Here is a 27,993-nt window from a genome sequence, read left to right as displayed (position 1 = left end):
CCCTCTCCCTGTCTCTCCTCCAAATCTGCCGCAATCCTCCCAGGCTGGGACACACAGAGAGATGGCATCTCCAGCGCTCGAGGTAATCTCCCCACTGCATGTATTCAGGGGCCTTAGGGAATCCTGACTTAGCAGCAATTGGGTTTTCTCAAGCCAGGTGGAAACTAAACCCCAAGGAGCTGAAAAAAGTAAGAAGCTCTTTTTTTTTTCTCCTCTCCTCTTCTTTCTTTCTTTGCATTTTCTTTTTATTTTGAGGGAGGGGGGGGTGCCCTAAAATCAAACCCATTGTGAAGCTATAAGGACTGGGGAAAGGGGGTGCTGGGCAGCCAATCTTAAGAGGGGGTGAAATATACCAAGAGGAAGGAGAAGCGATAGAGATCAAGGATGTTTCCTCTAAACTCTGGAGTGGGAGCGCCTGGGTACTGATTGTGGGTGCCCTGGATTTCAGTGTGATCTGTGTTTAGTTTGCCTGAGTGTGCGTGCGTGTGTGTGTGTGTGTGTATAGACTTTTGCAAAACCAACCCAGGACTGTGCCCCATTTAACAGAATATGTTTTTTAAATCTGAAGGGGTGTTTTCCTTGTTTAGATGAAAGGCAAAACTTGGAAGAGGGGAATCAAGTTAAAGAAAAAACTTTTTCTAGCCTCGCCACCCTTCACAAGCAGCGATTGCCTTCAGAGCAAAGGTTGGGAAAGATTCAGAAACCCAACTGGCCAGCTGCTATAGTCACAAATATTTAGGTTTCGGTTGAGGACAAACTCCCAGTTCAGGGCTATTTTCAGATTTTATTGGCTACAGAAATTTCACCGGCTGGAGTTGCTATTTAAAGGGTTGTTTTTAAGATTTTTTTTTTTTTTTTAGAAAAATCCTTTTTCATGATCCTACGTGATCGTGCAGCAAAAAAGTGTCTGACAGTCTTTTTTTTTTTTAAAGAGGGGGATCGGGTAGGTTTCAAAGTTGGCTTTTTATTTTTTGAATAAGGGGGAAGAAGATAACGAGGGGGTTTTAATTAAAAGAAAAGGAAATAATGATCGGAGATGGAAAATAAAAGCCGCCCGAAGCTTGAACATTTCAAAAAACCCACAACCCAACAAGGCGTTTGAAGTTGAAATTTCAGCAGTGGCGAGAGATTCGAAGCTGGCGATAGGTGTATTAATAAGGTCATGTTCCACATTAAAACTCCCCAGTGCCCCGCTAGCCCCCCTTCCATTCTCCGCTTCGCAGTCTCGGAAAAAAACAAGAAAGTGGGGGGAGTGGATCTTGTTAAAGCAATGGTGCTTTCAGCTTCCTGGAACCCGGCTACTGGCATCGGGCGCTTGGCACTTCAGGCAGCTGGCTTAGCTAAGAGTAGGATCAATCGGTCCTTTGAGGCCCTGAGGGCCCTCAGTTAGCAACACTAAGGGCAGGCACCTGGGTTGGTTTAAATCAGAGTCGATCTGTTGAGGGCAATGGGGCAAACACTCCCCAACGGCTCCCTTGGAGTCAATGGGGCCAGACCCCCAGTTGGCATCATTCCATTGGCGTCGATGTCTCTATGCAGAGCGACGCCGATTGACTCCCCCCCGGGGATGTGGCGATGCAGATGCACGGCACCGTCTGAGAGGGTGCTCACAGCTTCCCAGGATTGGGCCCATGGTGCGTTGATGGGACTATCGCAAACCCAGTTATGGTCTCTCCCAAGAGGCTAGCTGGGGGCAGTGAGGGGGTCATCCCAGCTAGTGGCCTACAGACAAATGTCTTTGCCCAGATGGCCCCTGTTTCCAAGGAGATACAAGCCGCCCAGTCTCCCTCTGCGCCCGATCTCTGCGGTACCGCTTGCCCGTAGCTGTCTCGGCTTTGCTGCAAGTTGAGGGCACTTGGGGACAGTTTTGAAAGGTATTTAGTGCCTAACCCCCAAGAAATCTGGCCCTTGGTCTCTAAGCTCGGTCCATGGCTGGGCCCGGAGCTGGTTCAAAGGGGGTTGCCACACTCCTGAGTCTTCTGTCTGATGTTTTGCTGACTGTTTTGTCTGTTCTGTCTGTGGCCAATCCTGTGTCTGTCCGCCTGGGGCTGGTTAACCCGGCTGCCCCCTGCTCCGTCTCCTATGGAGAGGAGGGATTCAGTCAGGATGGACTCACCGGGGCAAGAGGGGGAGGAAACAGTCGACCAAAGGGGCTGCCTCTAATTTGGCCCAGTCAATTCCCCCCCCCACCCCTCATCAGTTTCACGCCCCCCCCAAAACAGCTCTGGGCTGAGGAAAGTTACAGCTGGAAAAAAACAAGAGCCGTCTTCCCATACCATGGCATGTGCTGGTCCCCTAGCCCGACTCGGCTGCCATCCATGCACGGGGAGCCAGGGGTGGCAGGGGAAGGGGGTGCACGGGAAAGGCTCGCTCCTAGATCCTGGCACAGGTGGGCTTGGGATTGCAGCTCTGCAGTGGGCAGTAGGAGCCAGGACTCCTGGGTTCTATTCGGGGAGGGAGTTGAGTGGTTAGCGCAGGGGCCTGGGTCCCCTGGGTTCTGTTCCAGCACTGGGAGGGAATTGAATGGTTCGACTGGGATGCCTGCGTTCTATTCCTCGGGAGTGGTCAAGTCAGGGGAGTGAGACTTCCCAGGGAAGTATTGCCTAGTGCTTAGTGGACGGGGCTAGGTTCCGCCATTGACCTGCTGGGTGACCTTGGGCATATCCCGTCCTCTCCCCCTGCCTCCATTTACCCACCTGTAGAACAGAGTTAATCACCCTTTCACACCTCCCCGCAGCGCCCGGCGGGGAGGTTAAACAAGGCCCCTAAAAGGCAGAGGCACGGCAGGCATTGCTGCCAACCTCGCCGAGGCATGCCGGGCTGGGAGGGAGCGGAGCATGTGTGTGCCAGGGGCCAAGACGTGGCGTCGCCGCTTGCAGCAGGTCCCACCTGGGCCAGCTGCACATTGGATGCTGATGGAGCAGATCTGGATGGGCGCTGGGGTGAGGGTGGAACTGACCCTTCTAGGAACACAGCTCGAACCATCTGAGATTCCGGGGGGGGGCGTAAATCTGCTCCCGTTTTAGGGAGCAGGGATTAATTTCGAGCACGTCGGACCAATTAAAGAAATTCCTTATCCCTCGTATTAAAGACCCTTCGGGCCAAGCTCCTTTGGGCACAGCTGCAGCAGCTCTGCACCAGGTTACGGCAGGGGCAGACTGTCCCATTTAGGGTCCGATTTCCGAGTGCTCAGCACCCGCACTCAGGGCTGGATTTCCCAATGGCTTCAGCCCCTCAGCAGGAGCTGTCGTGACACCAAGTTTTCAGAAGAGCCCAGCAGCCAACTAAGCACCTTTGCCGCCTGACCTCCCCGCACCAGGCTCTTTTCCATCTTGCACCTCTATTAGTCCCTTGCCGCATCCGCTGTGGGATTCACTCGTGATCCTGTAGAACATTGTTGTTTCTGCTGATATGAGTTTTACCCGTTATCAGCCACGTCCCCCCCCTCCCCTTCCCCACCTCCTTCACACTAATTATTTTTGACCTGTGGAATTTTTAGGGTTCCTTGAGGATTAGAGGGCAAAACACAGGTCTGATGCATCCCACACCCACCCTCCTTCCTTTGTCATGTAGAAAACGATCCTCCTCTCCTATCATCCTCATGAATTTCTCAACACCCACATTCCTCTCTTGCTCTAATGAAACAGGAAATCCCCAAAGGAGCAGATTTTCAAAGCCGTCAAGAGGGATTATCTTATCATCACATGACTCCAGGAGCTGGTGCTTTAATTAAAATGCCAAATATCATGAGTCTTGGCCAGCTGTATATGTCATTAACCTGCCAGAGGCCCGAGCTGAGATCAGGACTTTATCATGCCAAAGATCTCACCGTCTATATAGACAAAGGATGGGAGGGGAAACTGAGGCATGCAGGGTCACCCACCAGAAGCCGGGAATAGAACCAAGATGTTCTGAGTCCCCATCCAGTGCCTGTTCCACTTAGACACGTAACTCCCATTGAAATGAATCCCCTAGACAGCTTGAAAAATCTCCACCTTTGTGTGAAGAATAATAATAGTTTTGCCAATATGAATGACCCCTCACCCTGTCCCATATGAGGCCAAGGTAACATCATTATCCCCAGTTGGGTGGGGAAACTGAGGCACATGAGGCCATAATGTAGTAGCTCACCCATTAAGTAGCTCTAATTTTGCTCCCGAACAGCCAGTGCAAGGTCTGTAAGTTTCTTTCCATGGTATCATCCTTAAATTCTCAGTATCCTCAGAGCTAGCAAGTCTCCCACTTATTTGGAGCTTAGGGTCTAGGAAAGGTGAATTGTGGCATTGCGCATACACTGCACTGAGGTCAGAGGGGATCTGAGGTCTAGTCACAGCTTGGCCTGCTGGGGGAAACCTCTCTGGGCCTCAGTTTCCCCATCTGTAGAATGACGATAATACAGACTTGGAGATCTACTGACGAAAAGCACTCTTTAAGACAAGACATTTCTATTATTATTAGGGGTGCAGGCTAAACCAATCTGAAACTGATCGAAAGGTGTCCACACAAGGGTTTAACCACATGGTTTGTTAAACTGGTGTGACTCTGTGTTCGGCAAGCCCCGAGTGTGTCCCCAGGAGTGCTTTGCATTGTGCATTTTTAAATCTGTGTCATTAAACTGGGGCACTTTGCTGGCCCAGACAAGGCCAAAGAGAAGGCGAAAAGGAGGGGACTGAATGACTGGGGATCGCTGTTAGCATCAGGCCAGAACCCTGGCTCCTTCTTTGACTGGGCAGAGGCCTGGTCCAGCTAGTGGATCAGAGACATAGTCTATTGTTGGATGAAATTCCCTCTGCCAGTATCAGGCACCAACAGAGGATCGGGCAGAGCCCAGAGCTGAGAAGAATCCAGCCCAAGGTCTGGTGAGTTCCCCCCCGGTTCAGCCCAGAACTCAGAGCAGGGACTAAAGAAAAAAGCACAGACACTGAGCATATAAACGCAGGCCCCATTCCTCTGCCTCTGATTCTTCCCCACCTGTGGCAAACTCCCCGTCCACCCCGTAGGCTCCAGTAGTCTTCCTATTGGAGCACACTGAGAGTGGCCCAAAGCGCCTTGACATGAAGACCGGCCTCCCGAACAAAGTCCACCAGGGCTCCCAGCATGCACCGGGGCTCCCTTAGCATCTCTTTGGTTCGGTGGTTTCGAAGGCCTTTCCCAGGAGGTCCTGGGTCCCTCATGCAGAGGCCCGAAAGCTGCGTTGGCCCCTCTCCTGGAGGTTGGGTCACGTTGGTCAGTCCCGTTGTCACAACAGTGACCTGCTGGAGGACGGGCGGAGTCAGTGGCAGAGTCCAGAATGGAATCAGGGCTCGGGGGGGATTCACTCATTCTATCTGCACCATCCCGGGTGCAGCCGTCGGTTCAGGGGTGCCGAAGAGCCCCTGGGCAAGGCAATAATGAATGAGAATCCAGGCGTTCTGGCTCCCCATCCCCTGCCCTAATTCCCAGAGCCAGGAATAGAACCCAGGCGTCCTGACCCCAGATTTCCTGCCTTCACCAAAGGACTGGAGGCTGTGAAGGGTGGAAGGAGAGGCAGGAGGGAGAACCCATTAAGGATTTTTTTTTTCCTGGAAGGGAAGGACATCAAAGCTGCCCTCCCCCCCGCCCTCCTCCCCGCACTACTAGCAAGCGTGATAGTGGTTTCCTAGTGGTGGGTCCTTGGATCACATTTGTCCGCTCCCTAGGTTTCACGTATCCCGCTCGCTGGATTTCACGCGTCTTGTTCTTGCCGGGCCAGCCGGCTTTATTTAATTTTCAGGAGGGCATTGGTGGGTGCAATCCAGTGGCACAGATCAGGTTTCCATCATAGAGCTTGTCCAGACTAGGGAGAATTGCACCTGTAGAAGGATAGCGGTGACACTACGCTGATGCAAACCCCAGGTGTGGAGCACACGGGTCTGTCTACCTGGCCTCCGCTGTGAGGACATGGATCTGTTACAGCTCCTAGCTGTGCAGCCTAGAGCTTTAGCTCATGCTGTAGGAGGGTGGGCTTGGGAGATCATCACAACTGCATAGGTGCATAGGCGTTGCTGCAATTTACATGTTTGCGCTGCTGCAGTGTATCCACATCGGTGTGTGCAACACCTTCTCCCCAGGGCCAGGGCCTTAGCTCTGCCAGCAGAGATCGATTCCAGCTGTGACTCCAGGAAAAGCCCAGGGAGCACCCGGGCGGTGATCAGGGGCAGAAATTTGGGCTGAATAGTTTCTTTCTCCCAAAACTGGAAGGGGAACCGTCTGTCTGTGATGGCTGAGCTGACCGACTTGGCGGGCAGAGAGAGGGTACTTCATCGGTGTGGGCAGCAGAGCCCTGCACTGGTGCCGCCACAGTCTTTCTCACGTCAGCGTTTCCGTTACAGCCCACGCTGCACCCCAGAGGTAGGGATAGAGACCAGAAGTTCAGGTCCCCTGCTCTAACCACGATTCTTTCCTGGAGCTTGAATAAAACCCCAGATCCCAACTCCCTGCCACAGCCTTCTTTCCATCGGAACCCAATTTCATTCCCAAACCATCTCCCTCCAAACCAATTAATCCCCCCCAGCCCCCTAATTTCATTCTGGGAATAAAACACATAACCCCCCTCAACAAAGAACCTGGTTTGAATTCTTAAGAAAAACATACGGACTCCCCCACAACAGGCAGCTTTTAAAGCACTCAACCCCCGCCCCCCCATTCATGACTTCAGAACCCCAACTTTCAGATAATGCCCTAAAAATCATATTTAAAGAGCACTCCCCCAAATGCCCCAGTTCCATTCTTTAAAACACGCTCCCCCTAAAAGCCAACTTCATTCTTCAAAAGCAGACACCCCTCCCCGCCCCATTTAATTATTTTTGACACTCTCCTTTCTCCCCCAACCCACTCCTTTATAAGCCCTAGGTCAGGGGTTCTCAAACTGGGGGTTGGGATCCCTCAGGGGGTTACGAGGTTATTACATGGGGGCAGGACCGGCTTTAGGATTTTTGCCGCCCCAATCAGAAACAATTTTGGCCGCCCCCCCCCCCCCCTCCGTTTTTTTCTTACCCCGCCCTCGGCCCCACCTCAGCTCCGCCCCTTCCCCAAATCCCCAGCCCTGCCTCCTCCCCCCAGGCTCTCAAGTCTAGGAGGGAGGGGGAGAAGCGGCGCGCGAATCAGCTGTTTCCTGTGCCGTGGCGTGCGAGCGGCAGCAGCGGAGGTGAGCTAGGTCGGCCGGGGCACGTTTTTAGGGGCGGCATTCTGGTGCCGGCCATGCCGCCCCTAAAAATGTGCCGCCCCAAGCACCAGCTTGTTTTGCTGGTGCTTAGAGCCAGTCCTGCATGGGGGGGTCGTGAGCTGTCAGCCTCCACCCCAAACCCTGCTTCACCTCCAGCATTTATAATGGTGTTAAATACATAAAAAGGTGTTTTTAATATATAACGGGGGGTCGCCCTCAGAGACTTGCTTTGTGAAAGGGGTCACCAGTACAAAAGTCTGAGACCCCCTGCCCTAGATCATGCCACAAAAAACAACAACTCCACAACCCAAAACCAGTTCATTCATTCTCGCTCCCACACCCAGCCTGGGGTGCGGTGGGGTGAGCGGGCAGCACGGGAAGAATCTAAAGTCCTTGTTCTCCTCTGTAAATCAGAACGAATTCCACTGAAGTGGTTGGAATTACAGCCATTTAAAATGAGTGTAAATAGGATTACAATCAGGCCCTCATTTCTTGCCGATGCTACTGAGCAGAGCCCCATCCGGCTCTGATTTAAGCCAATGGAAAAGTGTGACTGTTTAAAGAGACCTTAGTGTACATGAGAATCCCAGTGTTGCGATTTTACCATGAGTCTCGCGAGCTGTGGTTTATCGGGAAGTCCCAGAGCTGGGAGTCACGGGGTTAGGTCAGAATATCTGGTCTCATTGTTTTAGACAAGGAAATAAGTCTCTAACTCTCATAATTGTGAGGAAAAGCTCGAAATGCGACTGACCGGAGTGTAACCCGAAATGCTCAAAACCCAGAAAAACAACAATACAGGTAGACAGTGAGGGCCACAGTGCTGGGCGTGCATGCCCACGTTGTATGGCTTTATTCCAGGCGTCTAAAAGCTCCAAAGGGTTATTACTGAGTCAGTGCACCAGGTTAATCATAGGTTAGCCACCAGTCCAGAGCTGGCAAAGTCCCTTCCTGATCTCACGTCTGATCTTCAGGGCATGATGTGCGAGGATTTTATCTCCAAGGCAGGCTATCTGACCAAAAAGTGCCAGCTGGCGATGACATGGTGACTTCAGTCCGCCCGAGGCTAGTTCTCAATAATACATCCCTATTACTGATGTAATCTAAGCGTTTTACCAGAAGCCAGAATACACGTAAAAAACCCCCCCAACATTTATTATTTAATTGTAAAAGCTTATGAGTTTTTTAAGCCAATCTCAGGCATTATTCAAAGCTTGACTGATGGTTTTTGAACACTCCAAGTTGGTAATGCTAGAATCAGGCCTATTCTAGTTTCATGGGAGCCAGGTTGGAGCCTTATTATTGGCCCTAAAGACGTGTAAAATGTGCTAGATCTTGAGAGGTCAGATCTTGAAGTCTTTAAATCATGATTTGAGAACGTCAGTAACTCAGCCAGAGGTTCTGAGTCTGTTACGGGAGTGGGTGGGGGAGGTTCTGTGGCCTGCGACGTGCAGGAGGTCAGACTAGATGATCAGGACAGTCCCTTCTGGCCTTACAGTCTATGAGTCTAAGGGCCTCGTTGGTGCCCATGGAAACTGTTTCACAAATAAGCCGAAATACGCGAGGATCCATCCAAAGGCAGGCGGGCACTCTGCCAGTTCCTTGTGTAAAATAAGAAGAGAAAGAATTCGGAACCAACAAAAATCAGCCTGGAGATATTTAGCTGCAAGAGCAGAGTGGCCGATTTGGGGAGAGTTTTATAAAAATGAGGGGGATGCTTTGTTTGTTTAAAAAAAAAACCCAAAGAAGAATCAACAAAGAAATAAATAGATAAATAAAACGTTTGGTGCTTCAGGAAACGTCTCGCTGGCTTGAGGAAGTTCTAACGGGCCATGAAATATTTTTAGATTTTCTTTTTTAATACTTTTCCCTCCTCCCAAAAGTAAAAATCCCCCCTTTTGCCTCATCCTCTAGCCCTGTGCTTGGCTACTTGCACAAACGTAACTGCTTGGGACTGAACCTGGAGCAGTTTCTAGTGAAGAGTATGAATGGGTTCTGCTTCAGCTAAAGCAGCGGCTCTCTGAACTTGGTGACAGTAGTTGATGCTCTGGTTTTGGCACGGACATTTTTTATAAATTTCACGGCAAATGGGGCAGGAAAAAAAAGGATACATCACCAAACGGTCACAAAACCATGTAGTTGGCACTGAAAGGTCAGGCCCAGGGTATGTGGTGGGGGTGGAGAGGAAGCCCACCCTGCATTCGCCTCACACTGGTGACTCCTGTCCCATGGGGCTGGACTTGATGTCCTGCTCCAGGCATTGCAACCTGGCACACGGAGTTCCTGCACCACTCAGGTTTGGCCCGCCCACCTCTCCATCTACAGACGGGCCAAACCTCAGTGGTGTTGCGACCGAGCGCGTGGGGTTTCAGTGCCAAAGGGGGTCTAATCAAATGAGGGTTGCCAGTTTTGATGGGACGTATTCCTAGAGGTTTCATCGCAGGACGTAATCTTTAAAGATAAATTCCTGGAGACTTCAGGACAGTCCTGGAGGGTTGGCAACCCTACATCAGATGTGGTTTTTCCACGATTTCAGGGACTTTATTCAAACTCACGATTTCCATGATCATTATGACCTTCCATGACAAAAATGCAGCCCTACCCATAAACCCCTTGTTGTGGTCCGGCCTCCGTTGAGGGCTAATCTAACCTATAGGCACTGACAGAGGGGGTTGAAACTGCCGGGTCTGCCAACCAGATGGCAAGGGCTCCACCTGCCCCCCACTTCCTGCTTTTGTTTTGTTCTGAGTTTCACCCAAATCAATAGGGTTCTCCCCACGGCTGCCTAGAACATTGCCATGGGATTGATCAGCTGTAGCATGCAAAAGTGATCGCGATACACAGACAGAGACACGTCACTAGTCGCATGTAAAAGGCCTCAGAAGCTTGGGGCCAATGGTATTTACCCAGAGCTCTCAGGGCAGATGCAAGCCTGCGAAGGGGTTGTAATGGCTTAACCCTAATTCATCTTGCTAGGGTAATCATGACAATCACTCCTGGACCCCGCTGGCTCCCTACCCTCCCACCCCCATCGCTCCTGGCTCCCTCTGGCTCCCTCAATCCCCCACCCATTGCCCCAGCCCCTGCTGCCTGCCCATCCATCCCTCCACCCCCCCTGGCCTCTGCTGCTTTTCTGGGCTTCCCACCCACCCGCATTGCCCCTGGGCTTCGCTGCCTCCCACCACCCCCCTGCCCTGAGCTCCCTTCCATGGCCTCACACCCCAGGCCTGCCACGCTTCATGCCTCTTGACCACAGCGCCCTGGGCGGTCGCCCACCCGTAAGGCTGGCCCTGGCTAGAAGGGACCATTCTGATCAACTAGTTAAACCTCTTGCCTAACACAGCCCAGAGAAACTGACACCTAGTCAGTCCTGCATGAAGCCCATGTCTTGTAGCGGAGCTAGAACACAGTTTGGATGCAGAATCCATCCCCTGGTAAGTTGTTCCAATAGTTAATTGCCTTTCCTGTCAAAAAATTGCACCTTATTTCTCAGCTGATTATGTTTAGTAGCCACTGAATCTCATTCGCTTTTCCCTGCTGGGTTAAAAAGCTCTCTGTCGTCTGGCACCTTTTCTTGAAATGTCCCGATTCAAGCTGGGCAAAAATCCCCCACAGATTCGGTTCGACTGAAACATTTTGTGAATGTATGTCGATTTCTGCAAATCGTTTTGGTCAGAAAAACAGCTCTAAAAACAATTCAGAAGATGTCGGAACCTTTTGTTTCTATGCTTTCGAAAGGAAACCTCTGACTTTTTGGTTCGATATTAGGTTGAATATGATTTTTTTTTAATTGAAAAAGGGCGGGGGGAGCGCAAAATGAAACATCGCATTTGGGGTCGGGGACAAGGCTTCATTCGACCCAAAATGAAATGTTTTGCAACTTTCCAATTTGCTAAAAAGTTTGAAAATTTGGGTCAATGAAACTAATCCCGCCCCCTCCCCCCCTGTTTTTTTGGAATTGCCGCGAACCAAAAAATCCATTGTTCGCCCATCTCTAGACCCAAATGATGGTGCTTCCACTACCTCCATTGAGAAAAGATTCCCCAGCCGAACAGACTCAATCATCAGAAAGAATTTCCTGATATTCAGCCTAAAGGTTCCCCTTTGTAATATTCTCCCGTTACTCCTCCTGTGGCTACAGGCCCTTGCAATGCACCCATGCGGGGCCTTCCTTAGATGTGGGTGGCAGGTTCTTTCTGACAACTCCAACCAGACCAACTGGCTGCAAATAAAAGCACTGGGCAATGCCTGGGGAACAAAGGAATTATCACTCGCAAGTGCTGGGGTGGGGAGGGGGCCAATAAGTGTGAGTCAAACTTGAGAAAATATTCAATGCTTGCTGGCTGTGTGCATAGGGCAGGGGGCAAGCGCAAGGGTATGAGCCAGGATACCTGGGTTCTGTTTCTAACATTGCTGTTGAATGGCTGTGTAACCTGGTCGTTTCCTGCTCTCTGCCTCAGTTTCCCTATCTGTGAAACAAGGATAAGGGAGGGTCAAATGCTTCATTGCTGCTGTTGGCCGAATTCGTTGCATGCCCCAGGGGGCTTCTCCATTCCCCCACAAGTCCCTTGTATGTCATCCTGAAACTCCACTTCCCACAGGCCTAGGGTGACCAGATGTCCCGTTTTTATAGGGACAGTCCCGTTTTGGGGACTTTTTCTTATATAGGTGCCTATTACCCCCCACCCCTTGTGCCGTTTTTTCACAGTTGCTATATGGTCACCCTACAGAGGCCAGGGGCTCTGTGTGTGACCCCCCCTTCCCTCCCATGCCAGGATCTCTGTGTGCTCCCCCAGTTCTTTCTTTCTTTCTTTCTTTGGATGTCAGCATTTTAAGCTCAATTGGGAAATGGACAGAGCTGAAAGGAGGGGTGTTGCTGTCATGCTGGAAGGGGTTAATTTCTGACATCAGCCAGTTCCTTGATCTATAGAGAATTAGAGGTGACTGATGCTGATGGCTTTGCCCACCTGATGCCACGGGCCCCCCTTTGCCCCTTTTGTTTTCTCCAAATTTCCCCCAACCCAGTAGGGTTCTGTCCATGGACGCCTGGAATATTCCCTGAAATTTGTGGAATGGGCAGGCTGCGGCAATCAGAAGCTATTGCATTGCAGACCGACAAGCAGTGAAACGCCATCAAGCTGCATGGAAGAGCCCCATAAGCCAGTGATATTTACGCAGAGCTCGGATCCGGCTCAAAGGGTACCAGGGACTGTAATGGTGTAACAAAAAGTCAGGTGAAGACAAAAGGACAATTCCTGCTCTCGCAGTTATCTCTTAATAGCCTGTTAGTGCTGGGATATGGTGCTAGATGTGGTATAAACCCCTCAGCGGAGAGCTGGAGCCTGCATCTCAAAGGCCATATCTCCATGCCAGACTTCTGCCGGCATAACGGCGTCAGTCATAGGTGTGAAATTGTGTGACCCGAACGACACAGCTGCGCTGCAGAAACCCCAAGTGCAGATGCAGTTACTCTGACAGAGCTGTGCTTTTATTGCTATCGCTTGCTTCGGTTCACGGACCAGAGGGAATAAGTTCTACCCGTGAGATTGCAGCTTTGCTGGTATAAACTGTGTCCACACTAGGAGCGCTTTGTATAGTCTAGCAGTATTCCTGTAATAATAGAGGCCTGACCTTAGTTATAGGTAGGTTAGTTGACAGGCTGGGGTAGCCGGAAGGCACAAGGGGTGGATTTAGGGTGTATTTGACGGCTAGGTCACCAGTTCAAACCTGGCCTAGATCCCTAGGCACTGGGAAGGGAGCCCCTGCGTGGAATGAGTTTGGAGGGTCTCAGCTTAACTCCTAAGGAACAAGGATCAATGTTGCAAAACCCACTGGCACAGCTGAGTCCCGTGACTGGCAGGGCCAGGCCTATTGATGCTGAAGTCCCAGGCTTGTCTCTCCTGGCAGGGGGGCTGGAAGCCATTGAACCAAACTGTAAACCCTGTGTATAATGGAAGCCAGTTCCAGCACCTGGGGATGCTGGGGACATTGCCATGGCCTATGCTGGGTCTAAAACCTCTGGTGATTAGAGTCTGCAGGATTTTTTTCCCCGGCCCAGGGCTTAGGTTGGTCAGTACATCTACAGCAGCTGTTCCAATGGGGAAGTGTCTAAGGGCAAAAGCTAGTGGGTTTCCAGGAGACACTGTGGTCTAGTGGCAAGGGGCACTGGCCTAGCTGGATTCTATTCCTGGTTCTGCCATTAAACTTGGGCAAGTCACCGCTGCGCTCTGTGCCTCAGTTTCCCCTCCTGCCTTTGACTGTTTAGAATGTGAGCTGGGGCAGGGACTGTCTCTCCCTGTGTGTGCAGCGCCCGGTACCATGGGACTCTGTTGTGGGCTTTATCCTACTGAAATACAAATAACAATGATAATCATTCTGATTTGGTCACAATTCACACCCGGCTCACGCTTGTGCCTGGAGCCGGTTTTCCATAACCGCTCAGCAGCTCCCATTGAGGACTCTCTCTCCCAGAGATCTGTCTCCTCTGGCCTCAGCCCGGCTAGCAGCTCCCTCAGCTGCTGGTACCAACTGGCTGCCGATACCTCGCTGGTCTCCTGGTTTCACATTGTCCCTGACAGCGGCCGGGGCATGGCAGGGGGGTGGGTAGTTGGGCTGGGACCCTTGGCCTGGGCTGATTCAAGCCGCGGGTCTATCTCAGCCACGGCCGGCATATTCTGTTCCCTCTACCTGCCCCCACCACCGTGTTTCCTCAGACTCTGAGGCGGCAGCAACCCTGGGGTCTGGCACTTCCCACGGAGCAGCCCGGCCGCATCTGAGTCCCTGGGTGTTTTGTGTGAATAGCTGAGGCTCTGGTCTGGATGTTTCCATCTGGCCATGCCTGTTGCCAGCCAGAAGTGGGGAGGGGAGGGGGGATCTCAGACAGCTCCCTGTCCTCTCGCCTCGCCCGAGGGGCAGCACGACGCGGTGTCGACAGCCAGACTCATCCCCGGGCCAGCTCCTTGGACTGCATTGCTCCACAGTGCCTGGCACTGCCATGCTGTGGTTGCACTGCAAAGCCAGCAGGACCCTCCCAGGCTGCTGAAAGAGACACTCTCAGGCCAGATTTGGCTTGACGTTAGGTGCTGCTGGGAAGGGGCGAGTTCCTCTAATGCCCAGTCAAAAATGTTCGCCTGGAATCTATGTCACAACGGCCAACAGCAAATCCCCGTTGTCCTGGCAGCGGGTCGCCACTCAGGTACTGCAGCGGTGGGTTGGCATGGAATGGAAGCATGCTGGAAACCCATGCCCCGGTCTGCCCCTCGAATCAAAGCCCCGAGACCACAATGAGGGGCATTGCTACGAGATTTATCCAGCCTGTCTACGCTACATGGGCAATCCACTCTAAGCACCCACTGTCCTGTCCCAGCACACCTTGGGATGGATCCTCGGGGAGGCAGGCTCCTCTTGGGTAGTTTCCAAGCCCTGAGATAGCTCTAGGGGCTTGTCTATGTGCAGCATCGCTCCAGTTTAATTTAAGGTGTGATTTGCAAGTGACTGAACGAAATCAGAGCCAAAGCCCCTTTTGCCACGTTTATTTCAGTTTAAACCAGACTCATGTTAGGAAATGGTTTAAGTGAAACCAAAATAAAATGCTCTTAATCTGAAATAAGATCATCCACACAGGATTTTGCACTGGTTTAACTGAACCAGTTCAATGAATCTGGTACAACACATACTATGTGTAGACAAGTCCAGGATGTTACAAAACTGGTTGACTGATCAGCTGAAACTGACTAACTGCAACGGATTAGAACAGGAGGGGCGCCAGGGTTTTTGGCACTCTAGGCAGGGGTCCTTCCGCGCTCCTACGGCAATTCTGCGGCGGGGGGGAGGGGTGTCCTTCTGCTCTCCCGGTCTTCCAGGCACTTGGGCGGCGGGTCCCGGAGCGAGTGAAGGACTCGCCGCAGAATTGCCGCCGAAGACCCGGAGCGCGGAAGGACCCCCCCGCCACCGAATTGCCGCCGAGGGCAGTAAAATTCCGCCCCCCAAATCCTGGTGCCCTAGGCGACTGCCTAGGTCCCCTAAATGGAAGTGCCGGCCCTGGATTAGAAACAAAGTGACAGATGAAACTTAGATCGATTTTTTTCATGGATTCATAGATGAAGGACCACTGTGATCATCGAGCGGACCCTCCTGTATAACACAGGCCACAGGACTTCCCTGAAATAATTCCTGTTTGAACTAGAGCATATATTTTAGAAAAACATCCCGTCTTGATTTTAAAGCCACCTATTTGAATCAATGCAAACTGCTAGTATAGACACACTTAATTCGGTTTTCCCCTTGCATCAATTGACTCAATCTAAATCAAAGCTAAACTGATTTACGTGAGGCTGTCTGCATTAGGCGTTTGCATTGCCTTAACTAAACTGGCTTTTTGTTAAGTTTGTGCAGCTCTTTTAGTATGCAAGGCCTGTGTTTTGTTATGTTTGGAAAGCAAGTAGCAGATTGTGGGTGACACCAGAATCCTAATAAAAATAGTCTTAGTTCAGGGAAATAATAATAATATTTTTTTTAAAAAAGCCACAAATAGTGAAAAATAAAGTGCTTAAAAATATGATTCCTGAGCTGACAATCTTCCTGTAATAACAGAAAAATCTAAGGCCCTCTAAAAATTCTTAGGAACAGTAGAGCCAGAACTCAGACTCTTCTGCTTCGAAAGTGCTACTACCTGCGTTCAAGGAGAATCTCCATCAGCAGTTTGCAGTAGAGGGTTTAGGACACATAGCCGAACAGTTGTGATTCTCTCCAGCAGAGGGCAGTGGCACGTGTACAAAACTAGGCAAAACTATTACAAACATCTACAGAGTCGTTCAGCTCTTCCTCACCCCAATACAAATCAGCAGGGGGGCTGGTGGGGTGGGGGTGGGGGTGGGGGGATAGCCGTGATGTTAAAGAAGGAAATGCCAGTTTTTACACTCCAAATTCCAATGACAATATAGATAGATGCTTAGCATGTGGGTCAAAGCCTCTGAGTGATGAGCTGGAAATACGCTATGTTTTTTTACGCATTGCATGTTGGAATTGGCAAAGCCCCAAGCTCCCAGAGCAGCAGATTAAAAACATAAAGGGAGCAAATAAAGAGGAAGTCATTTAAGGAAGGGAAAGAGGAGGATTTAAAATGCCACAACGTAATTCAATTAAAAGGCCATAAAAAAAAGAGAGAAAGAGAGGGAGGCGAGATTGGAAACAGGAGGCTCTCGGAAGCCATGAGCTCCTGCGTGGAGAGGATCAGCCATTCGGAGAAACAAAATAATGAGACAAGCAAGGGGGGGGGAAAGCCAAGGGGCTGACGGCACGGATTTAGTGCAGCAAAGCTGGATTTATATCCTCGCTTCTGCATGTTAGGAAGGACGAGAGTTTTACTGAATGAGTTTTAACGATTCCAACAGAGTCTCTGTCCCTCCCCCAAATCGGCACTGGGCCCCAATTCAGGAAACCACTTAAGCACATGACGAGACATTTTATCATGAGCCTGGCAGTGCCTGGTGTTTAATGTCAAGTCCTAGCTCCCGGAGTCATGGGGCAGTGCGAGAATCTCACTAAGAACATAAGAACGGCCATACTGGGTCAGACCAATGGATCATCTAGCCCAGTGTCCTGTCTTCTGACAGTGGCTGATACCAGATGCTTCAGAGGGAATGAACAGAACAGGGCAATTATCGAGTGATCCACCCCCTGTTGTCCAGTCCCAGCTTCCAGCAATCAGAGGCTTAGGGACACCTGGAGCATGAGGCGGCGTCCCTGACCATCTGGCTAATAGCCACAGAGGTGGCTAGCCCTTGTGGTTGCAGAGCAAAGCTGAAAAAAGGTGACCCTCCCCCCGAAATCCCCCCCCAGAGAGCCAATAAAAAGAACATCAATCAGAGTTCTTTTTGCCTAAATATGATGATCTTTGGGGGCCTGACTCAGGATTTTTTTGAATGCTGGATGAGTTAAGCACGTGCTTAAATGCTTTCCTGAATCGGGGCCTGAGTTCTCAAGCCTCCAGCCCTGGCCTACGCTAGGTCACACCACAAGGGCTTAGAAGAAGGGTGGTTTTGTGGCTAAGCTGGAACTCGAGAGTAGAGGCCTCTCAGGCCTAATTTTTAAGCCCAGCCTGGACTCAAACCCTCCTAACCCAACCCTGGCATGCCCACCGGCCGCCCCACCTTGCTGGGTTGTGTGTGTTGCGGAGCGAGAGAAGCTGGGACTCCCGGCACATTCACTCTGCAGCACACGCAGCACAGCGAGGTGGCAGTGGCCGGGGGAGCGGGGCACACAGCTGCCACCGTGCTGACTCCGCAGGCAGGAGGAGGAGCGCTGATCCGAGCCCCAGAGGGTTTAGTTGTTCGCCCATGCTTGTGGTCAGGTCCCATCCAGGTCGGGTTGCAGGGCTCTACTCAAGAGACCTAGGTTCAGTTCCAGGCTCTGGCGCAGACTGTGTGTGACCTTGGGCAAGTCACTTGGACTTTCTGGCCCAGATCCTCAAAGATATTCAGACACCTAACGCCCACAATGGGTGTGTGCCTCAGTTTCCCACCTGTAAAATGGGCATAATAATCCTGCCTTTTTCTGTCTCGCCCATTATTGAGCTCAAGGCCCCGTTGTGCAAGGTATGTACATGTAGCATGATGCGGCCTTGATCTCCACTGAAATCTCTAGGTGCTACCTTAATGCAAATATCAACGTGAAGGAAATTCCCCAGATTTCATGCAGGTTGCAGTCTTTCTGTGACAGTGCAGCTTTATGACATGCATGGCAATGCCGAGTCCTGCAGGAAGATGTCGCACAGATCCATCAGGGGCAACCAGATGCTTTAAGGATAAAGTGATGTATCTTTAGATTAAGGGGGGGGGGGAATGCAACAAGAAAAGTTAAAGAGTAAAGTTGCTTGGAGAGAACACTGTGTGTATAGTTCCTCTATGATAGGCTGCGGCAATGCTGAGAACAAAATGGCTGAACAAGCAGGCAGAATTCTCTCCTCAGACTATTTAATTTTTTCTCGTTAGGTTCTGTTAATGACAAGAAAGATAGAAATTAGGGCTGGTCAAAAATGTCCTATTGAAACTGTTTTAAGGTAGAAAATTGGGGGGTTGATTAAACAAACATTTTCACTAAACATGTCTGCTTTCTGCAGAGATTTTCAAAGGTTCGTTGAAAAAAACCTCCAACTCCCAAAATGTATATTTGGAAGTGACGTAATGGTGCTTTATGGGAGTTGTAGTTTGGGTGCCGCGTGCCGTCACCAGCAAGACTACATCTCCCATGTTACACCATGGCTATGCTGCACCCATGATGCATTGTGGCAGCTCAGCAAGAGGGAGAACATAGTGTATCATGGGAGATGTAGTCCAGCCAGGGAGCCCAGTCCAGAGGGTAGAAGGTATTGAAACTACAACTCCCGTGAGGCACCACAGCAACGTTTCTGAATAGAAATTTTTGGGTTTTGGATGAAAACTTTTGAATTTTTGTTTTTCACCCACAATGTTGAAATTTTCCATGAAACCCTCCATTTTCCAGCCAACTCTAGTAGAAACATAAAGGGACAGGGCAGAGAAACCAAAAAGTTTCCAGAGTTTCAGAGCAGGCCACTCTTTTGGAGTCATACATGCAACTGGCAATGAAATCCTCCCAGACCATGAGGGGTGGCAGGTGGGACTGTATGTTACCATATGTCATGGGAAAGGTAATTTCCCTTGCAGTTGCAGTAGATTTGGATTTCACCTCTAGCCACAGTGCTATAAGCAGTGGTTTGCGAAATATCTGGAACAAAAATGCAATGCTTCTTGAATTTCAAGTCTTTTCACATTTCGTTCTGAACTCCAGAATAGGGACTGTTTCCATGGCAAATTTTGGTCAGGTGCATTAATTTTTCCAGTAAAAAAAAAAGAAAAGAAAAGAACCCATCTTCTCTTACAGCCCCATCCCCCATGCAAAACACATTGCCACCTGTTATTATTTATTATTTGTTATATTTAGGGTGACCAGACAGCAAGTGTGAAAAATTGGGACGGGGGTGAGGAGTAATAGGAGCTTATATAAGAAAAAGACCCCAAAATCGGGACATCTGGTCACCCTAGTTATATCATAGTATCTGGGAATGCCCGCCACGGACCAGGACCCCCTTGTGCTTGGAGCTGTACGAACACCAGACAAAAAGTCCCTCTCCCAAAGAGCTTCCAAGGCGAGCTATAAGACACATGGTTTTATAAATGTGAAAATAGTCCTTTTCCCAAAAAAGTCACACATAGAATATCAGGGTTGGAAGGGACCTCAGGAGGTCATCTAGTCCAACTCCCTGCTCAAAGCAGGACTAATCCCCAGACAGATTTTTGCCCCAATCCCTAAATGGCCCCCTCAAGGATTGAACTCACAACCCTAGGTTTAGCAGGCCAATGTTCAACTGAATATTCCAAAATGGTGCATGGTCCACTCATGAGTATTAGTGACCCTTCCATGAGTAATATGTAAACCAAACCACACATCCCTTCTGATTCAGATTACACATGAGACATCCGAGAGCGATCCTGACTGCGGGTGGCCATGAAGACTGATTCTGACAAGACTTAAGAACTTTTCGAACGCCAGGCACGGGAATAACCCCACTGAGGGCTTAAAATTAACTCTTTGCGTGGTCAGAGCACATCGCTGTCTGTAAGTCTGAGATGTTACTCTAATGTCCTGCCCAGATTCCAATGTTGGGGTCAGATCCTCAGGTCAATATTAATAATAATTCTATTTAATTGATCATTTACATCGCGACAGCTGTTGTGATAGCTGTTTGCTAGTTCCTGCCCTAACTTCCGCCTGCAGTTTCAAATGGACACAGTGTTTTTCACTTCCTGCCCCAAATCACTGCGCGTGTTTCTGCCCGTAGGTAAACAGCTGGCACATCCCACCCCAGAGGTGGCTGCATTTTAATGGGGGGGTAAAGTCAGCCATAGGTATACACAGTAGTTAGGCAGCAGTAAAGTGGGTCAAGTGATTTGGAATCTTTTGGGAGTCAAAGACACGATAGAAACTCAACATACATTGGCTAGAATGTTATTCATTTACAAGGATAACGTCAATTCGTAGAACTTACTAATGGCTGAAATGGCTTGGACAGAGGCCTGAGATTGGCTGAGTAAGGACACAGGAGTGAAACGACAGCTCTGGTTTGTTTACTAACTTCTGAGCTATCTCAGGATCAGGACCGGACTAAGCAGTGAGGTGTACCAGCAGCGCGGGGGTCTAGGGTGGTCCCAGGTTTGGAAGAACAGTGGGGAGAAGAAAGCCAGGACTAAGGAGCATGTGTGCAGGAGGCCCCATGGCAAACCATGGGGCTCGAGGGGCATCAGCAGAGCTGTGCACAGGGAGGGTAATCCAGGGCTGCAATAGCAGAGGGGCTGCGTTCCAGACTGGGGGCAGAGCCACAGCCTCTTGTGCTGCTGCTCAGATCAGCTCCTTTGGCCGAGCCCCTCTCTGCGAGAAGCAATTTTTTAAGATCAGAAGGACCGCGCCACCCAGTGCGAGAACAGGGGCTGGATGCGAGGCGCGGTGATGCCAATTAGTCAAGCTACTCAGTGAGACCCAGATCTGAAGAAACTGACAAGCAGATCCCCCCCATTCAGTTAGGCTCCAGTTCCCAATTAACCCCTACTCATCCTGCCATACTCTCTAGACCAGATTTCCAAGACATCTCAGCTCCCATTTAGGTACCAAAGGTCTCAGCCGCTCAGGTGCAAATTGAGGGCTGAGCTCTATGGGAAATCTGGTCCTGATTGTGGAGTCACTTAGATTCACACCTCTGGTGAGCCCTTGAATATGTGACCCCACATCCAGTGGCTACATGAGAATAAGAGAAAAATTGGTGGGCGTCTTCCAAGTTCCACCCCCATGATAGGCTTGGCCCACACCTCTCAGAACTATTATTCAGAGAGTTCACACCTCACTCAGCTATTGTTTCAGGCTCTCTGCAGATTCAGGCAGACGTCGCTGTGTCAATTACACATGGTAACTGCGCTGAAAACGTGAGATTCTTGCAAGCAGGAAGGCAATTTGGGATAGCTACGAGTATGCTGAATTGCCACATACTAGCCCTGTCCACATCTCACTTCTTCTGTTTTCACTAGCGCTGATTGGGAACATTTTTTCATCAGAAAATGCTGATTTGTCAAAACCAAATCTGCTCATGGGAAAGGATTGATTATGACAAATCTTTCAAATTAAAAAAACAATTGAAAAAAGAAGCGTTGACATTTTTGAAAAGAAAAGTTTTGTTTTTCAGTTTGAAACAACTTTTCATTTCAGAATTTTGGTGCATTTATACTTTAAAAAAAGTCAAAGGTTAATAAAAGGTCAAAATCAACCTGCAATGTTTTGAACTTACCAAAATGAAATGTTTCAGTTGACCTGATCTGAAATTTTTTCAGGTTATCGTTTTGCAAAAATATTTGAGATTTCAACTTTTCATCCTGATTCAGAATAGGAAAACATTTGGAAATCTCAGAAACTCTCGTGATATGGGAAAACCTGCCTGGCTCTAGTTCTCAGTCCCTCTGCTCAGTTAGCGTTTGCCTCCTGTCCCACATTCTCCTTATGCCATTGGTGTGAGAACGTTTTGCTCCTGCTGCTTGGAGAAGTCTCCTTGTGTCTGTCCTCATCACAGACTCTCCTTGGTTTCTACCCCTTCATTTTTTCTCTGCTTCTGTTGGATTGTGCTTTAGTCAAATGCAAGTCATTGTGCTCAATACGAACGTGAATGGGTGAAATTCTCTGGCCTGTGACATACAGGAGGTTAGAGATGATCTAATGACACATGTTGGCCTTAAAATGTATGAATCTATGAGTCACACTATATATTTTCTAAGGTTGGGATTTTCAAAGGAGGGTAAGGGATTTAGATGTATCTGAGATTCCTACCTAATCACATGATTCCAGGAGCTGGGGCTTTAGGATAAACAGCAAATATCTTGCGATTTGTGATTAAAATCATAAGAGTTGGTAACACTGTAACTGCCCAAATCCCATTGAAATTCAGTGGGAATTGAGTGCTTAACTAAATTCCCATTGAAAACCCCAATCGACTTTGTGAGCTGCTAGGGTGCATTCTGGGAATCCCATGACCACTGTGCAGCATGGGAAGTTAGTTCAGCTGAGGAGCCCAGTCCATAGAGAGGAGAATGGGGGCGTCAGACACCCGAATTACAACTCCCACAAGGCACCACTTTGGGGAAGGGGGGAGAATCCAATTACTATGAAACAATGAAGCCGGTTGGGAATTTTCCATTGAAATGTATCTTTGATGGAAAATGTGGTTTCTGCAAAATGGAAATTTTGTGTGGGAAAATGTTGACTTAGCCAATTTTTTTTTTAAGCTGTTGGAAAAATCAAAAGAAAATGTTTAGTTTGGGGTCAGTTTGACATTAATCTGCATCTGCCCAAACCACTGCAGTGCCTTCTGGGTGCCTCATGCCCTTTTTCTCCTGCTTGGGCAAGGCTTGCTGGCTGAACTACATCTCCCATGATGCACCACAGTCTCCCCTCTGGCTGGCCTTGGTGCATCATGGGAATCCCATGACCTCAAGGCATCATGGGAAATGTAGTGTCTCTGTGGAGCGCAGTCCATAACAGAGAATGGAGGCAGGAGGCACCGAACTACAACTCCCACGTGGCACCGCAGTGGCTCAGGTGAATGCAGATCTTGGGGATGCAGGGTGATTCTCTATTGTTCTCAATGGGGTGGGGGAGACTCTCCATTGTTCCCAGTGGGAGCTTATCTCTATCGTGCTGCATTTGTGTTGCCCCATGTCCTGGCCCCCTGCTCTTAGGATGCCCCTGAATCAGCGTGGCCCTGTACAAACCCAGCTGCTGGAGGCCTCACTGAGCCCATGCCAACGCACATGATCAGCCAGTCCTGTCTCCCTTTGCTGATGCCTTGCCCTCCTTTCTCCCTTCCTGCAGGAAGAAGCTCGCTATGGCTCCAGCCCCCTGGCTATGCTAACGGCCACCTGCAATAAATTTGGAGGCTCCAGTCCAATCCGGGATTCGGCCACGCCTGGGAAAGCGGGGAACCCTTTGGGGAAGAAGCTGTACCAGCTGGGAGCCGAGCAGTCCAGCCCCAAGCTCCGCAGCTCCGAGGCCATGGGAGATTCCTACACGGCTGCCTTCCCCAGTGGGAATGGGCTGATGTCCCCCTCGGCCAGCCCGCAAGCCTCCACCACCTACGGCAACGACTACAGCCCCTTCTCTCACTCCTTTCCAGCTTCCTCCGGCTCTCAGGACCCCTCATCCCTCTTGGTGTCCAAGGGCCACCCCTCGGCCGAGTGCCTTCCCAGCGTCTACACCTCTTTGGATATGGCGCACCCTTACGGCTCCTGGTACAAAGCCGGGATCCATCCTGGGATCTCCAGTAGCTCCAGCAATGCCACAGCCTCCTGGTGGGATGTGCACTCCAATACCAACTGGCTGAGTGCCCAGCCCCAGTCGGACGGCCTCCAGGGCTCCCTTCAGCCTGTGCCAGCCCAGACATCCCTGAGCCCTCAGCTGCCAAGCTACAGCTCCGACTTCACCACCTTGAACCCTGCCCCATACCCGGCCGTGGGCATCACCTCCTCCTCTCATCTCCTCCCTTCCGGCCAACACATGCTGTCCCAGGAGATGTACAAGCCCAAGCCTGTGGCCAACAACTCCCTGATGGAAGGCGGGATCGGACTGAAGGCCCCGCGTGGCGGCACCTTCAGCAGCACCACCGGCCGCTCTACGTGTGATTGCCCCAACTGCCAGGAGCTGGAGCGGCTCGGGGCCTCAGCCGCCAGCCTGCGGAAGAAACCCATCCACAGCTGCCACATCCCGGGCTGCGGGAAGGTCTACGGCAAGGCCTCCCACCTCAAGGCTCACCTGCGGTGGCACACGGGCGAGCGCCCCTTTGTCTGCAACTGGCTCTTCTGTGGCAAGCGCTTCACCCGCTCAGACGAGCTGGAGCGTCACGTCCGCACCCACACCCGGGAGAAGAAGTTCACCTGCCTGCTCTGCAACAAGAGGTTCACCCGCAGCGACCACCTCAGCAAGCACCAGAAGACCCACACCGAGATGGGGGCAGCCAAGCCCGCTGAGGGCGAAGCCGAAAGGGAGGAGACGGCCACTGGCGGTGGCTCTCCAGGAGCGGCCTTGCAGGACGGGCTTGCCAACGACGACAAAGACACCACCAGCCCTGAGCAAAGCAGCTTGCTGGAGATCTAAGCTAGGGGTGGAGCTTCTCCTCCAGCCTCCTCTTCTTCCTCCTCCTATTTAGTTCCACCTCTCCCTGAGATAATTTATTTCCTGGGGGAAGTGGTGGCTCAGATGCAGACACCTATTGGGTTCTTGGACCGGGATTCTCTTGGGACCCTTGCTTTCTGCTCCACCCAGGCATGGGAAAGTTAAATGACCTTGATGCAAAGTCACATGGAGCAGGGGCTGGGATTTGAACCCAGTCCCTAGGTCGTGTTATTTTCTTTGCCGTGAATAGGCCTACTGAGCCTTTTGTCCTACCTGGCCGGGATCGCTCGCAAAGCCACTGGCACCGTCTTCCTAAGGAGTTACTCAAGATTGACCAAGGTGTGTGTGGGAGAAATCATCGCCTAGTGAGGGCTTGATCCTGGGCGCTGGGAACCTGATCCTGCAAAGACAATAGGACTACTCGTGAGTTTGGTGTTCAGCGGGTGCATGGATGGATTGGGGCCCTGGAACTCAGCCCCTACCAGGATCGGGTCCTGAATGGTGCATCAGAACCTTTGCCCTCAGGTCAGAGGGGGCAGGGGAGGATACAAATAACCCATGTCGTCCTCCACCCACTTTACAAAGGAGGGCCACCAGTCACTATGTGGAGATACCAAGAGGAGCTTCCACCTTCCCCTCCCCCCGTGTATTTAATCTAGAAATGTAAGAATTATATTTATGTCTTAAGTTATGATGATGAGTTAAGGGAGCGGGATGGAGGGGTTTCAAGAGACCGTTGTGTTTAAAACACAGGAGGGGTCGTCTTTTAACGAGGGGCTCCCTGTTAATTGGTCGTCTCTCTTGACAGGGCCTCTGTGATAAAGTTGACCTGCATTTAGCCTTGGGCCCTTTTTGGTTTTTGCTTCTTTATGATGGAGGGAAAAAACAACAACCCTGAACATTCTCCCCTCCCCCACTTAAACACCTTTTAAAAAAAAATCTTCTTAGTTTTTTACCTTATTAATATCAGGAATTTTAAAAATAGCTCAGGGACAGATTTCCAGTTCTTCAGCACGCACAATCCGGGCCAGCATCCATACAGGGATAGGCACATAAGTAAAGTCCTCAGCAACCAACCTGCCCCATATATTTAGGTGCCTAAATAAGAATTGAGCTCTTTTGTAAATTTCAGTCATAAAGTCTGATCTTCTGTGGTGTTATTTTTTTGCTAGGTGACCTTTGGGAGGTCTCAGGGATGTGTACTGTGAGCAGGAATAACTTAAAGGGGTGGTTTATTAACAATGGATTCCTTTCTCCAGAATGTTAGTTAGGCATCAGGGTCAAACAGGTGCTGACAAAGACAAGAGTTTTAACAGTCTGTCTAAAAAAGTCCCTACCTGTTTCATTGCTCAGCTCTTGTGATGTCACTGTTTCACTAGATCTCTGGTCACCATAGAGTCTTCCAGCCCAGACAGGACCTGAATTAGGGATGTAGGACTGAAACGGACCTCCCAGGTCATCAAGTCCAGTCCCCTATTTTCACAGGCAACCCTGGCAGATAATCCCCTTCATACACGTATTAAGCACCATCTTAAAACTAGTTAGGGTGTTTGCTCCCACTGCCTCACCTGACAACTCCAGGCTGTAAACTCGTTAGGACAGGGATTAGCTTTTGGTTTGTAGCTGGGCAGCACCCTGTACAATGGGGCTGCAGTTCTGCCTGGGGCCTATGGGTGCTACCTCATACCAGTAATAGTAATGATGATGCTGATGATTTTTTTTTTTAATGTAAAAAACAAGCAGAAAACATTTCTTCTTTTTTTTTTTAAAGCTTTTCTGGCCTCATCCATCATAAAGGGGCAGGAGCCCATTTTTCCCCCTTGCAGGTCTCCCTAAAGGAAGGGCGCCTCTGCTAATGGTGGGGTCGTCTCTGTGTGCTAATGGAGGAGGCGTTTAATTAACGAGCGTCGCTTCATTTGAAGGGGGTTCTCTGTCAAAAGCCTGGGGGGCTCTCAACAGGGATTGCTTCGTCATTGGGGCTCGCAGGTAGTGGAGAGGGCTCCATATGTGTGACTGTTAATTGGGGAGCGGTGTGAGATGTGCATCTCTCTTCCTATCCCCCCAGGAAACATGGGAGCCAGAGGGAACCGGCTATCGGGGCATGAAAATGATGTGCCCCTTTTCAGCCAAGTAACACTCACCATGCCCACGTACGCACACTTGCTCAGACTCACACTTACGCGCTTGTGCATGCGCGCGTCCACACACACACACACACAGGGGTGGAGGGCACCAGGTAGCTGACAGAAGCATTCAACTGAACACTCCAAGCATCTATTAATTCTCTCCACGTAGGGTAACATGGTGGACCAAAGACTTAGCTGGTGTCAGTTGCGGTAGCTTCCCTGATTTCAACCCCCTTCAACTTTTAACACACTGCCCCCACGCCTGCCCCCAAGCAAAAAATATATGGGGCAAAAATCAGCTTTGCTCTAAATGTAACCGACTGGGGAGGGTATATCACAGATGCCCAGCCGTGCCCACTCCACAGAGCCCCAGCTAAGGATGCTGATGCTTTTTGGTCCCCGGTTCTATCCCTGGTGCCTCCACACAAGGTGGGGGCCATCACATAAGCAGATGTCGACGCCACCGGCATCAGAGGGAACAAGATGGTGTTTTTAAACGTCACCCCTCACCTCTCGCAACGCTCCTCACCGCCATCTGATTCGGAATTGAATTGTTTGGATTTTGGTTTTGTTGGTTTTAATTTAAGTAATAAAAGATGAGCTACGTTGGACCCGCGCGAACGTGACTTTGTTAAAAGATCCAGCGTCTCTGGCGGGCGGGGAAGAGCGAGCTAGAGAAGACCGTGTCTGAAATGAGCTTCTAGGATTCATTAGCCAATAATCAGGAGGGCCGCTTTGTGTGGGGAGCGGTACAAACACATTGGGAGGGACAGACTCGGTCGTGGAGACACGGCAGACAAAAAGGAGGGTGGGAGAAGAAAGGAAGTCATTCCAATTGAACAGATGGGGATCTGAGGCCCAGATGCTCAAAGGCATGTAAGCACCTAACTCTCATGGGCACACAGGGAGTCTGTAGTAGATTTCTCCTGACTCCCACTCCAGTGCCTTATCCATATCTTTGAGGCTAGGGAGGGTGCGCTAGTGTGGTGTATCTCACGAAACTGGGAGGGGGTGGGGCGCGTGTGTGGGATGGGTCACCAGGCATTGAAAATCTCCCTGCAATCCAAGAGAGAGAAGGTGGGTGAGATAATCTCTTTTATTGGACCGATTTCTGCCCATGAGAGAGACGCGCTTTCGAGTTCCACTGAGCTGCAAAATGCAACAGAAAGCGAAGAAAACCTCCCTCTCCTATTCCCCTGCCCTTAAAGGTAACGTGTCCTCTGCCTCTCAAACACACAGCGGCGTCACTGACACATTTTTCACTGTCAACATAAGGGCTGTTTGTGAACATTTTTTAGTTTGACTAAAGGTGCTGCCCTGCTGAGAGGTTTCGCTCCAGGGCAGCTGAGCGGGACTCGGCGGACCTGGCCTCCATTCCCAGCTCTGCCACTGATCCTGGGCGCATCACTTCATGATAGTGCCTAGCTCTCATCCAGCGCTTGGCACCTTTAGATCCCAAAATTC

At 50.4% G+C, this 27,993-nt stretch overlaps 1 protein-coding gene across 4 annotated transcripts; it reads left to right on the top strand.

The window, feature by feature from the left end:
• Positions 1–27,124, top strand: SP7 (Sp7 transcription factor). Of its 4 annotated transcripts, none has more exons than XM_054012852.1 (2): positions 1–82; positions 23,108–27,124. In XM_054012852.1, exons 1-2 carry the CDS (start codon positions 62–64, stop codon positions 24,383–24,385), a joined length of 1,299 nt encoding a protein of 432 aa, XP_053868827.1. In that variant the 5' UTR covers positions 1–61; the 3' UTR covers positions 24,386–27,124. The 4 variants fall into 4 exon arrangements, with proteins under 4 accessions (XP_053868827.1, XP_053868825.1, XP_053868826.1 ...); XM_054012850.1 differs by having other exon boundaries at positions 19–188; XM_054012851.1 differs by lacking the exon at positions 1–82 and adding an exon at positions 10,534–10,614.
• The last annotated feature ends 869 nt before the right edge of the window (positions 27,125–27,993 follow it).

Source organism: Malaclemys terrapin, chromosome 23 (assembly GCF_027887155.1).
Source record: "Malaclemys terrapin pileata isolate rMalTer1 chromosome 23, rMalTer1.hap1, whole genome shotgun sequence".
Lineage (NCBI taxonomy): Eukaryota > Metazoa > Chordata > Testudines > Emydidae > Malaclemys > Malaclemys terrapin.
Note: the sequence above shows the minus strand (reverse complement) of the source record. Positions and strands in the feature narration are given on the sequence as shown.